At 40.2% G+C, this 13,916-nt stretch overlaps 2 protein-coding genes across 2 annotated transcripts; one reads left to right on the top strand and one right to left on the bottom strand.

The window, feature by feature from the left end:
* The first annotated feature begins 1,644 nt into the window (after positions 1–1,644).
* Positions 1,645–3,164, top strand: LOC144521278 (lysophosphatidic acid receptor 6). Its single transcript, XM_078255773.1, has one exon. The coding sequence runs from the start codon at positions 1,788–1,790 to the stop codon at positions 2,751–2,753; it is 966 nt and encodes a 321-aa protein (XP_078111899.1). The 5' UTR covers positions 1,645–1,787; the 3' UTR covers positions 2,754–3,164.
* ints11 (integrator complex subunit 11) lies at positions 2,831–13,716 on the bottom strand. The gene is made up of 17 exons (XM_078255771.1): positions 13,522–13,716; positions 13,141–13,238; positions 12,355–12,428; positions 12,034–12,262; positions 11,826–11,924; positions 11,707–11,741; positions 11,475–11,613; positions 11,266–11,330; positions 10,638–10,827; positions 9,625–9,708; positions 9,445–9,534; positions 8,586–8,748; positions 7,636–7,746; positions 6,404–6,465; positions 6,098–6,240; positions 5,554–5,683; positions 2,831–3,249 (listed from the first exon to the last, which is right to left on the bottom strand). Exons 1-17 carry the CDS (start codon positions 13,547–13,549, stop codon positions 3,184–3,186), a joined length of 1,806 nt encoding a protein of 601 aa, XP_078111897.1. The 5' UTR covers positions 13,550–13,716; the 3' UTR covers positions 2,831–3,183.
* Between the last annotated feature and the right edge of the window lie 200 nt (positions 13,717–13,916).

The following is a 13,916-nucleotide window of genomic DNA, read 5'->3' as shown; positions in this document are numbered from 1 at the left end:
AGTAGTGGAATGTTAGTACATTACAATTTTTCTAAATCAATTTTCTGCTACTTTATACACTGCTATTTATTTGATAACTTTAATTATTTTGCAGATTACTTCACATTATTAATACAAAATGTAAATAATCATGTATCATTCTAGGTTAGGATAAGACTTTATTGATCCCTGGGGTTAAATTCACAAGCTACCCAGCTGTATATAAAGTGATTAAAAGTAGTCCCACGTTTACCAGCAGCAAACATTAAAGTGATTGTACACATTAATGCATCACTCATTTTAATCCAACAACATACATTATTCTAAAATAGGCCATTCTGCATAATAAGTACTTTTACTTTTGAAACTTTAAGTTTATTTTGATGCGAATACCTTTGCACTTTTACTTTATACGGGACTTTTATATACGTTTTAGTATTTCTACACTCAAGTACGCTTACGTAAAAGATCGGAGTACTTCTTCAACCACTATTATTGTCTGATCTTGAGGCGGGTCCATGTCTCATAATCTAGTTTTAAGACCTATATATTTCAGCTGATACTGTGGTGCACACAGTCCATTTTTAAATGACCATACCCGTAAACCTGAGGCCATGCAAGCAGCAAGTCAATACTGTCCACAGTGCGCAGAGAATGAGAAAGAGGAGTTAACAGGCGCCCGGCAGTTCATGTTTACCCCCAAAATATGGCCATATTAACCTGCTTATATTAACGGTACAACATGGGTTACGACTTTCGTGATTTACAGTATATCTTCATTACATCACATTACAGAAACCTCAAAATCAATCTATCTTTCTATTTAGTGCTGCATGACTTCAAAACTTGGTAACCTTTAAGGCCTAATAGAAGAGGTTGTAAAGCACGTTTCACGTGCATTTTGTGTGATTATATCAAACTATGTAAATTATAAATACACTCATGCAGCCTGCCAGAAATATAGGGAAGATTCTCATGCTCGTCACATATCTCTATATACGGCAGCGGGCGGGTAATAAAAATAGACTGCAGTCTAGTGTCATGCTATGGTTTCCTACCCAACTTCATACCTACAGTACACTGAAACAGGAAATTAAGACGCCTTAGCAAAGAGCAGCATGCACGCTGTATTCTGAGAGGAGCTGCTCATATAAAGTGCAGCTACCAAACTTTTATCGCATGTGTTTTCAACAGGACATCAAACTCAGGAGTCCCTAAACAACTTGGTAAGTGTTCCTTTCTTAAATGGGTCTTGTTTTATTTGAACTATATAAAGTTGAGGTGTAGTTTGTGTTAATATTTTACATTTTTTAGAAAAGTTGTAAATTGCTGAAAACATGGCGAAAAACCTTAAACATCGTACAACTGATTTAGTGTCAGGTTTAAACCATTCCTCTAGTAAACCATATTTGTCTCATGAATGCAACTGTAAGTGTAACTTTGTTGGTATTTTATGTGGTCAATGTTTTCCTGCCTTTTCTGTTTCACTTCACCATCTTTATAGAACAATGTAAAGTAGTAATTAAATGTGTGAGTAAATGTGTTGTGTGTCATGTGTAAACCTTTGGTTTCTTCAGAAACCTGAACAATACAGAATAATGTAGTCAGCTTCTGGAACCAAACACATTTGTTAAAACTAAAAGCAGAATAAAAGAATGACTAAAACGTTTGTTTACGAAGGTAGTATTAGGAAACAGTGCGGAAAAACTGAATGGAAACTTGTTTGTGTTGCTACAGATGCAGTGGCGTTTGTGAGAATCAACCTACACTGACTCACTTTAATGTGACTAAACACTCAATCTGCAAAGATGAACGCGACAGATGGCAACTGCAGTACGCCTTCGGCAGAGTACCAGTACTACTTGTTCCCGGTGGTCTACAGCTTAGCATTGGTTGTAGGTCTACCAGGAAATCTGGCGGCCTTCTTCGTCTTCACCTTCAGGTGCAATCCCCGCACAGGCTTCAGTGTTTACATCAGCAATCTGGCTCTGGCAGACATTGTCATCCTCTGCACTCTGCCCTTTAAGATCCACTACCACCTCCACGGGAACAACTGGGTGTTTGGGGACGCCGCCTGCCGCATCACCGGGATTCTGTTCTTCGCCAACATCTACACGAGCATCTGTTTCATGACTTGTATCTGTGTGGATCGCTACATGGCCACTGTGCACCCTCACACTTATCTGAGTATACGGAGCCCCCGGTGCTCTCTGGTTGTGAGTGTGGTGCTCTGGTGTATAGTTTTAGTAGCTATGCTGATCTTTGTCCTCATGGGACCTCTGGAAACCAACAAAGACGAATCGGGAAGCCACAGCTGCTTTGAGAATTTCACCCAGAAAGAGTGGAGCTCACGCTTGGTGGCGTACAGCGGGCTGTGCCTGACCGCTGGCTCCCTGCTGCCCTCCGTGATCATCCTGGTGTGTTACCCGCTGGCTGCGCGGCGCATTTCCATGATACGGACTAAAACAGCCCAAAAAGCCGTGAGGGTCATTTACACCATCCTGGCTATAACGCTGGTCTGCTTCCTGCCCAATCACGTGGTGTACCTGCTGCACCTCCTCCGACGCATGGAGGTCATCCAGAGCTGCTCCTTTGTCAACGCCATCCACAACGCCAGGCGCATCACCATGGCGCTCGTCATCCTCAACACATGCCTGGACCCCGTGCTTTACTACGTCACCACCAGCCACTGCAAATGGAAGCAGTTAAAGATGACATGGCTGTGCAGAAGAGTTGGGAGGAGGACGGGTGTTTATACCATTGCAGTGAGCTGAAGGGTAACAGCACATGCATACTGTAATTAGATCGCTTTACATGCTTCATTGTTAATGTAACGTCACTATTGAAAAAATTAGACTTTTCTACAAAAGTGTTTATTCGAATTGGCTTTGTACATCAAAAAAAAAGAGACTGAATTTGAGGATCTTATTTTCGCTTAATCTTGTGCAGTTCAGTCTATAAATGAGTCCATGAAAGAGTCTGCAATATCACAGAAAGAGAACAGGCAAGTCAGGGCAGCAGCCTGAATAAGGATCACTATCCCAACAGTAAGAAGGGAGAAATTCAGCCTTAATGTTGGGCTAAAGTATACAGTAAGAATGTGAAATCCTCTGCACTGAGATGGTGTTTAGCCTCAAAGGAGTGACATTCTTTTTTAGTGGGAATTGTCCTTCAAATGTTCGTAGTTTTGGAACAAAAGATTTTTCAGCAGAGTCCAGATGGAAGCCCCTTTTTCAGCAGAGTTGAAAGGAAGCTGCCCAGGTCCTCGTCCTGACAAAGAAAACCACAACAGAGTCAAAGACAAAGTATTATATATTACACTTTAACACGTGTTAACAACATAACACTGATACCGCGAAATTTGGTATCAGTACATAAAGGAATTGCAGAGGACTGAGTTAAAGCAATATTCAGTACTACCTGTAAATGTATAATCTGTGTATGCATATTATAGTTACTTGCGACCCCTCCTTTTTTGCATATGTCAGAGTGGGTGCTTCACTTTAAAGAACACTTTCTTAAATATTAAAGGTGCAGTACGTAAGACTTATAAAACTAACTTTCTGTCATATTTGCTGAAACTGACCCTATGTTCCAGTAGAACTACATGAAGGCAGGGGTGTCTAACTGCGTGTCAATCACTGCTCATGCACACACATTCATTCTCCCTTGTGGGGGGAGGGGCTTAAGAGACCGTTTTGGGCTTTAGCGGAAAGGGGGGAGGGACTGAGAAGTTGTCGATGTTAACGTGTTTGGCTAAATCCTGGATCTTCACAATCCTACCTACGGCACCTTTAATGAAAAGTAAGAAGAAAAATGAATAGAATTTTGTGCTTTTCCTGACCAACAGTCCAAACGCAAGGTATTGAGATTACAATTTCATAATTTTCTCTAGACAGAAAAGCAGATCACATTTAAGTAGCTAAAACAATAAACGTTGCTACAAAAAAAATGATTCAATTATTTTTCACCCTTCATTTCTTTTTACTAATCCTTACAGTTTTTGCAGTTTTTTTTAACTACACTTTTTACTTGCATATGTGACAAATATACCTTTGAATCCTTTGATGATCAAAATAGTTGCCAATGAATTTTCTGTCAATTTCTTTTCTATATAATCTATTAATTGTTTCAGATTTACAATAAAAATAAAAAAAATCTACCCAGAATTTCATGATTTGTGGTTTTTATTGACTTAATATCTGCGATAAAAATCCTCGAGATATTAGTTATTCAAGTTTAATTTGAGGTGAGTGTAACAAGTAAAAATAAAAATAAAAAGGAGGTTTTGTGGCAGACTTTTTGTCCCGTTACTGTATAACAGGAGAAGCACAGATGGGATTAATCAGTCTAGTGCAGACCAGTACTTTTCCTGCCACAAAAAGCCAACACCCTCCTATTTGTTACAGCCATAAAAAAAGCTTATGTATTATATGAAATTACTTTAAGAAGAGTAACATATTCATCATCAAAACTGTTACCACAATTGATTACTTAAGTTCCTATCGAGTACCTGATTATATCTCCGACACAAGGACCTGACAATCTAACATACACCATCAAAAAGCAGGGAATTAACTACCAATCGAATGTCTAAGCCACTGTTTTGAGAAGATTAAAGATAGAAAAGATACAAAAAAGAAGCAGAAAAACACATCATCGTCTTTAATTTTCTTGCACTTTGTGCTTTCCACAGAGCACGTGAAGCCACAGAAACCGCTCTCCTTCCATTGCGCAGCGCCTGAAGTTCAACAGGCAGGTTTCCCCACCTTCTACTTTCACCTTAATCTTACCAAAGCCCCTACTCTCAAACTGTCCGCCCACACAAGTGTTTTCACTTGCTTTGGCTGATAGAAAGTACCCCCCCCCCGAGGACTGTGAGGGCATGTTAAGATTGTATGACTGCCATCACCTTCGCGGTGCGCTTGAAACTGGATTTCACACAAACCAAATGTACTCACGTGCTGTGGCGAAAAAGGATATGAGACAAGGAAATAGCTTGGGCATGGTTTTAATCATAGAAAAGGGACCAAGTGTGCCACATCCAGACAAAAAAATAGATTTTTTTTGTTGTCTGACGCAAGACAAAAAAAACACTTGACTGCAGGGCACAAAGGAGGTCTGTACACATAGGAGAGTTGGTCTCCAGAACAGTCAACAAATTGTATATTGTGTGCAGTACCACAGGAGAAAATTCAAGTCCCACTTTTTTTGATCGAGGTCTGTTTCTTAAATCAAGGCCACTTTTTGTTTAACCTCTCTATGTTATCCCTCAGACACATAATACATAAACACAGCGTCCATTACCGATTTTTTATTCAAAATCTGCCTTTTACCACTTTAAAAAAAACCGCAAAGAGGGTGTCAAAACCAGACATTATTATTTTATCATATATATTTTAATAGCCTTATAGCTGACCTCTGTGGGACTGTTTAATAGTTTCATTGTGTTCTTATTTCATGCCGCCATGCTGGCAAAAGTAATTCCTCTTGTGGATCAATAAAGACCTGAACTGAACTGCTCTCAAAACAGCTGTGATGCGCAAGGCATTTAAAAAAATTGAAATGTTTTACCTGATAACTCCAGGAAAGCAGCAGGACCTTGCTGCTGGTGTCTTCAGTGGAGGAGGAGACTTTGATGACGATAGACTCCACCATGACTGTGCCGTCGGGGAGGTGCTGGATGGTGTAACCTTTTAACACGCTGAAGCAAAGAAATGCAAAAAAAAAAAACATGTTACATGTTACAAATGCAGCGGAAATTAAACATGTAACAGAAACAGGATACGTGGGGTTAAACATCTTTCGCAGCACATGCACCAAGGAATTAAGGAAATAAGATGCAAAATAGTAATTCTCCGAAAACAGAAATGACACACACGGTGTATCCTAAAGTATATCACAAATATAGTACAATAATTAAAAAGAAACTAGACACCAGACCCGGGGAGAAAATACTATTTTTTAGTACTTAAAAAGACAGTAGAAAAACTGTGATGTGGTTAACAAGGGGGAGACAAAGAAAGTGGGTTGTGTAGGTGAATTGCTAAATAATGCAGATTAGTAAGTAGACGCAGAAGGTCCAGTGACCCTGCTCTTCCTGCAGCGCTCCCCTCACCTCTTGAGGTGCGTGTAGATTCTGTTGAGTGTGTCGGGGTCGCTGTGTGGGTCCTGGAGCTGCACGCGGCAGGTGAAGCGTAACTGATGTTCGTTGAGGCCCAGCTCCTTCAGGGCCTGCTCCGACGACACCAGCTTCAGACTCTGTGCTCGGGGAAAGACAACCAGGAGTTACGGCGTCATCCGTCGACCGCGGTAACCGGGCAAATGTCACTAGACTGCAGGCGATTCGACGTAAAAGGTCACAAAAGTATTTTTTTAAAGTCCGAGAGCGACTGACTTAGTACTGCACTGTGCGTGAACTTACGTTTTCTTTCATGATCAGGGTTCCATGCATAGTGCGAGGTTTTTTGGGATCAGGAAGCGGCCCTTCAACACAAGAATGGTTACAAACATAAATGAATAAATAAACAAGTAAATAATCCTATCAAAATATAGGCCTAGATTCGGGTACGACTGCTGAATTTTCTATACCAGTTATATAACTCCACGGTTAACGGATAACGGTTCAGCGGACCTGATCTGGCAACCTTCTGTACTACACATTGTCAGCACTGGCAGTAGTAGTAACATTTAAACAACGGCGGATTGAAGAGGTTAGTAATACACTTTAAATGTTTCAAATATTGTAGAATTTAAAACATCTTTGCTGGATATAACCAACATTAGTCAACTGATATTATATCTAAAATTGAGGCGTGAGGTGTTGGCTAATTTGTGATAATTGCCCAGACAGACACCGACTTTATAACTATGCCTGCACCCAACTGACACAGAAATGGTATGCAAGACTGAAAAGACTGTAATAATAATAATAATAATAATAATAATAATAATAATAATAGGAACAGGATCTTCTGTCAAGTCTTGAGATGCTTGATAACTTGACAAAAAGCCGATAAGGAGTATGGGTATTACCATTGTTGTACTGTCCCGATACACAGAGCTACTCACTTTCTCTGATTTTAGACTCCCATCATCTCACATTCATGACATTTATCATTATGACACTTCATTCAGGTCATGATATTTAGGTGGCATGGGACAAAATTACTAAATGTCTAAACCACGCTGAAAAAACACTTTAAATCAAAATGTCAGCAACAAGCAGAATTCTGAAACTGAAACTGCGTAGGCCCCCCCTCCCCTGTACAGTACCTACTGTAAAACCATTGTTACCGAATACAAACTATATCCCTATTCATACTGGATTAGTATTACCAGGGGACCTCATGTGATTTAGAAATGACCCATCCCCAAGTCTGTTTAGTGCGCCGCATTCGCACGGGATAAGCAACGTCTGTACAGTATATTATCACACAGCCTCTGTGTTTGGCGAAATATGGTAGGTCATTTGCGCTGGAATTTTTACTTGACAAATTACAGACATGGCAGATTTGCACGGTATTAAGATCACAGACGACCTCCGCAATTATTACAAATCCCCAGGTAATAGTGGTCCTGTGCGAATAGGGCGTAGGTGTCACTTTATTACTCCTTCGGCTGTGAATCAAACAAACCAATTCCTAAACAACAAACCTCCGAGAGCCATCTCCCTCTTGAGCAGGTTGAGTGAGATATCCACAGGCACGCTGGGGTTTGTCGTCACAGTCGCTGTCTCTCCGTTGGCTGGCATGTGGCAATCTATGCCTGCCGTGTCAAAACAACAATTACAGGACTGACAATGCCTTCTCCGCCTGCTGTGAGCATGCACATATTTACCTTTTAACAGTCTTGTATAAAGTACTTGGAAGCAATACTTGAGTAAAAGTACAAGTATCTTACCAGAAAATGACTTTGGTAGAAGTTAAAAGTCTCCTTTTGGAATATTACTTGAGTAAAAGTCTTAAAGTATCTGATATTTACTGTACTTAAGTATCAAAAGTAATTTTCTGATATTAAATGGACATAAGTATTAGAAGTAAAAGTAAATGTAAAAAAAAACAAAACAAAAAAAACAACTTTGATTATGAACATTATGGCCTAAGGTGTGTAATGTTATCTTCATCACCACGGTGGTCATCATCCGTTACCATGGCGGCAGAGCCTGCAACAGGTGCGTCCATGACACTATCACTGTCATTATGCTTCCTCCTCTTCTATTTTAGTTTTGGCCAATGGTTGTTGTTTTTTTGCTGCTTGGCAACAGGCATTAGGGCACCAACTGGAACGGAGGGTGCAGTATCTTGGCAATATAGGAGCAATGATTTGCCGAACCTGCTTTTTTCTAGTGTAACAAATTTCTTCTGATTTTATCTTGTAGTAACGAGTAACTAAAATGCTTAGGGGAAATGTAGTGGAGTAAAAGTATACATTTTATTTAGGAAATGAAGTGGAGTAAAAGTAAAACTTTCCAGAAATATAAATAACGACGTAAAGTACAGATATGTGAAAATTCTACTTAAGTACAGTAGTGAAGTATTTGTTACATTACAACGCTGCCTTTTAATGAGCCTGAACATGATTGATGTGGCTGGGAATACACTTACTGAACTCCTGTTCAATCTTGCCCTTGAGGAACTCCATTTTCACTGCTTCGCCGTGCACCAGCAGCATGTTGCGAGGCTCCGCCATGCGGATGAGCTGCATGATGCCCTTAGCATCTGCATGGGCACTGAAGGACATGTACTCCACCTGTAGCTTCACATCCAACTGTAGGAATCACAGCAACAGTAAGTCAATCGCTATGCCAGTGTTGTGTTTCACATGGATCACAATTTTTGCTTATTATTCTCGCTTAGAGTTAGATGCGAAGATCGATATCACTCTAAAAATCGGGTTTATTAGATATGAAGCTAAAGCCAGGAGATGGTTAGCTTAGCTTAGCATAAAGACTGGAAGCAGGGGGAAACAGCTAGCCTGGCTCTGTCAAAAGCTCACTAATTAGCATGTTATAACTTGTTTGTTTAATCTGTACACAAAGGTGCAAAGGTGACTTGTTGTGGTTTTATAGAGAGTTATTGCACAATAAATAAACCCACATATAACCATGTTAGTTAGTTCACTTTAAAAGGCGCAGGTAGGCAGATTTTGTTACCACTGGACAGAGCCGGGATAGCTGTTTTCCCCCTGCTTTCAGTCTTTATGCTAAGCTAAGCATCTTCTTCTTTGATCTTCTCATTTATGATATAAATCCCGCCAAGAAAGCTAAAAAAGCGTATTTTCCAAAATGTTGAACTAGTTTTTTAGGCACCTCTGCATTAGCAGACCGAAGTCACAAGCAAGATGAGAGAAATGAGGGATAACATGAGGAAGTGACTTTATCTGCAGAGCTGAACGAAAAAAAAACATTAAATTCAGTAGGATGTCATAACTGACACAGATGAGGGGTAAATTAAAAACTCTTACGGTTGATCTCCCTTCCATCTCTAGTTTCCTCTGCCCATTCAGGATCTTGTGGCCGATTGTTCCTTGTACACAATACCCAGGCATGATTACCTAAAAAAGAGGCAGAATTAGTTGTTTATTAAGTATTGTTATTTAAAAAAAAAAAACATCTTTCATTTTCTATTTTCTTAGGAGACTCACCATGTTCTTCTCATTGCCAGCCCATTTCTTGAAGATCTGCAAAGACTGACCAGCATGCAGCATACCTGGTGTTGCAAACACCACCTGAAAGTGTACATATTGTTGTAGTTCATTGCCATCTGAATGTTCATCCTAAACTAAATCCTAGTACATAGGGCTGGGAAATATTTAGATATTATATCGACATCGATATTTGAGGCTAGATATTGTGATATGACACAAAGGTCTGGTTTTTTCCTGGTTTCAAATGCTACATTAGTACAGTACAGTGATGTCATTTCCTGAACTTACCAGACTTACTAGCTGTTTTTTTATTTGCCTTTACCCAGTTAGTCAATGTATCCACATTATTGGTGATTATTTATCAAAACTCTCATTGTGTAAACATTCTGTGAAAGCACCAATAGTCAGCCCTGGAAATCCAGAGTTCTCGCGAGAGCACAATTGGAATTTGCTCAGCGAGTCACTCTGGCATCGAGTAATGATGCTCATTAACTATGCCCTTGTAGCCGAGCTGCACCAATCACATCGGTGTATCTGATATGGGCGGGCCAGAGGTGAGCTAAACAGATGACAACAGTTTAATCTACCAGTTAGCTCCGCTGGTAGCTAAGCGTATGGGGCTCTGGATACGTCACCCCGTGTATTGTTGTGATTGGTCGTAGTGTTATCCAAATTGCGTGCAGTGAGATTTTCAAATGCACGCTTGGTGCCGCCCCTCGACTTGGGCCATTTTCATCACTCAATGCCAGACCCTTAATCTTTCGGATTTGGGTCTGGATTTCCAGACTACCAATGGTCAACCCTACAATATCATCGCAATATCGACATTGAAGTATTTGGTCAAAAATATTGTGATTTTTGATTGGGTTTTTTTTCTTCATATTGCCCAGCTCTAGTTTCAGTGACATAAAACGTCAGTGGAAGAATGGTCAAAGTCAGTCAAGTGCAACTCACTATCGCCCAGCTCTACTTGGACACTTTGAAAGAAAGTTACATAGAAACAAACTTACCATAGGTCCAGGGTTATCGGCGTAGGAGCGATCAAAGGCCTTGATGTGCTTAAATTCAAACATGTTTCTCTGTACAAAGGTTTTTCGAATCTTCTGGTTGGTCCATGTTATGAACAGCTTGTAATAATGATTAGCTTTCTCCGTCAGCCCAGTGGAGAAGTAGATTGGGGCTTTTAGGTTCATTCTCTCCCTGGTTGGGGGAAGGAGGTAATTGGATTGTCAGTGAGCCGCCACTTAATATGAAAAAGTTCATATACCACCATTATTCTATCAAGCCTAATAAAATAAATACAGCTAACTGAGGGAGCTGCCTTTTTCTTTTTATTCCAGTCACCTTGGGACATTTGTGTTTAGTAATTACGTGCAATTACTCCATATTGACAGGACCTTCTATATAACTGGAACACCAACAATTATGAACCACAGAAATGGCCTTTATCTGTCAGCCAGGGAACAATGGTTATCTCCACACATCACTTTCTCTACCATCTTTGCTCTCTTATTTCTAGTTTTGACAGAGATGTATTTACATTCACAAATCTATGCCAATGTTTAAGAAAATATAAGAAAGCGTATGTGAATTTTGCTTCTGGGGTTTTTAATAGTAAATGGAAGCAAACAAACCTACCAAAATGTTTCCAACAGGATACAGAGCTCTTGTGCTCTTCCGAGGGCGAAAACGGGAATGAGAACCTAAAAAGATGATAAGAACACAAAACCAAAATCGCATTGAATTTGTAAAATCGGAATTTTCTTTCCATGATGCAATATAAAAAAGGACAGAAAACAAAAACCTACACCACCAAAATACAGAATTCCACTAACTCTAAAGCTTACCTTTCCTCCTCTTTCTATGCTTTCGTGCACTTTCTTCAAAAAGTCCCTCTCTCTGCATCTCTTCGAGTCACGGATGGTGGTGGCATATGTAGACTCTGAGATGAGAATGTCTGGACGGCACTTATCGATCCATGCAGCACTGCAAATATACAAACACGAAGATGAGGGGACTGCGCAGTGTGTAGACATATACTCTAGCATATAATGAGTACATCAAGCAAAGGCCACTTACCCTAAATGCCTGTCTGGTGTCATGTTATAGTCTCCCTAAAAAAAAGAAAAGACAATATTCTGAGACCTTGGCCATCAAATTCACTGACTGTGATACAGTGCAGACTTGTTTACACTCACCGTGTAGACCACAGACTCTGAACCCACTTTGATCTGCACCATGGCAGCTCCCAGGACATGGCCTGCATAGTACGCCTTGATCTCCAGCTCGTCATCCACCTGCCAGCAGCACAACAGAAACAGCTTGATATGCCATCAAAAGAGATGAGCAGCTGGTGCAGAAATGATTAATAGATGGATAGCATCAAAAATGATCTGAGCACTGCACCTGGACAGTTTGGTGGAGGTTCAGAGGCACCACTTTCTTCATGCAGTCTTTGATCATCTGCGAGGTGAAGAAGTTGGTTTCTCCCTTTTTGTCGACAGTGATCTTCCGGAAGTCCTCCAGCAAAATGGGACAGATTGCCTTTGTGGGATGGGTCATGTAGATGGGTCCGTCGTAGCCCACCATCTCACTCATGAAGGGCAGAGCGCCGCAGTGGTCCAGGTGGAAATGGCTGAGAAATGAACAGGTAACTATGTAAAAATAAACAAAAAACACTGGATTGTTTTATTTATTATATGCTGTGAGTATTATAGGACAACAAACCTGATGATCACACAGTCCAGAAACTCTGTCAGACGCCCGTTCTGGGTTATATAGGAAAAGTCTGGGAAACGTCTCTGCAATGACAATACAGACTTGCATTCATTCGGGATTATACTGTCAGTGATCTTCTTCACAAGGGGTCCAAAACATATGAAACTTACAATATGTTTTAAAAGCAGATGTTGAGGGCAATGCATTCAAAACAAGACTGTTGCATGGACTTAGCTAGTCAATAGGGATGCAGTTAAAAAGTAGGGAAGAGTAGTCTTTAAAAAGTCATACAATTGTGAAATATCTTTGAATGCCTTGTTTTGTCCAACCAATCGTAATCTTTAGATGTAATTTCAAAGTAATGGCATTGCTTAGCCAGACCAACAACACCCCTGTATTACAGCAACCACCTGGTGATGAAACTGCAGGTGTCAACTTTGTAGTCAACAAAATAGAAAGAGGAGAGATGGGTGAATGCACAGCTTGCATATTGAGTAATAGTGTGAGTCTGTTATGATTAAATCAGCATGCCACAATTTTCATGTAAGGCAGCTCGGACACAGCAGTCTTTGTCATTATTATGATTTGTGGCAGTGATGAAAATAAGTTTTAACGTTGTTATTCTGTGTCTTCCTTCAGTTTTATGCGTAACATGTTGTTTGGTATATGCTAGGTCTTTTGGGTTTTGTTCCCCTTCAATTCTATGGGAATATTTGGACAGGTGTGCTATGTGTCACACTGTTATCTTACACAGTTGTTTTTTTTTCTTTTTGAAAAATAAGCTTCTTTACTTACATCGTCATTGTATCCCATGTGCATCCCACAGTCAAGCATTATGTTTTTGCCTCCAATAGAGACGAGGATGCAGCTGCGGCCGACGTCCTGTCCAGCACCTTGGAGAGAGAACAGTAAAGTTGAGAGACCGCTTTAAAAACAAACACACAGTAAATGCACCAGTTAAGACCATTTAGTTAGCTTCTCCAGCTAACAATGGCTACTGACAATAAAGGGTGACACTTACAAGGTGGTTTTGACCACCTTAACAGAAAATACACAAAGTAGTGCTACCCAAAGAGAGCCAAACATTTAGCGAATAGATAACGGCAAAGTTATACACATGTATTGTTGACGGAACTAGCGTAGCAGATGCTAGCTAGCTACTGTAGCGTTACTCACCCAGTGGTGTTACTTTTATTTCAGGCATATTTTTTTCAGCCTGTTTTTGAAGGTAGATGAATGACACCTAGTTAATTCAGGAGGTCGGTCAGTTTCCGATGAATAACACTTCGTTTACAAAGAAATGTTTATTGTCTAACTTGTATACATGTGGGTCATTTCGAGTTCCGACGTTTCTTTTACCAGTGTCAAGCGACACAGTAAAACGTCAACACTTCCGGGCGGCGCATTCGAAATAAAACCCATTTTTGCAATCCATGTCACAAGACTTTGTTGAGGGTAATGTGCTTTATTGTTGTTTGTTTGACCACATATCTGAAACAAACTCCCACATAAATTAAGCTTTAGAATTTGCAGGACAATATCAAACAAGACAATGTAGCCTACTGCACAAT

Source organism: Sander vitreus, chromosome 7, assembly GCF_031162955.1.
Source record: "Sander vitreus isolate 19-12246 chromosome 7, sanVit1, whole genome shotgun sequence".
NCBI lineage: Eukaryota > Metazoa > Chordata > Actinopteri > Perciformes > Percidae > Sander > Sander vitreus.
Note: the sequence above shows the minus strand (reverse complement) of the source record. Positions and strands in the feature narration are given on the sequence as shown.

Bases quoted from the DNA above. Each gene is read 5' to 3' on its own strand.
- ints11 (XM_078255771.1), bottom strand. From the start codon at position 13,549: ATGCCTGAAATAAAAGTAACACCACTGG. The intron at 9,535-9,624 runs GTGAGTCTCCTA...CCTCTTTTTTAG, and splicing joins CTGGCAATGAGAAGAACATG to GTAATCATGCCTGGGTATTG. The intron at 5,684-6,097 runs GTGAGGGGAGCG...TCTTTGCTTCAG, and splicing joins ATCTACACGCACCTCAAGAG to CGTGTTAAAAGGTTACACCA.
- LOC144521278 (XM_078255773.1), top strand. From the start codon at position 1,788: ATGAACGCGACAGATGGCAACTGCAGTACGCCTTCGGCAGAGTACCAG.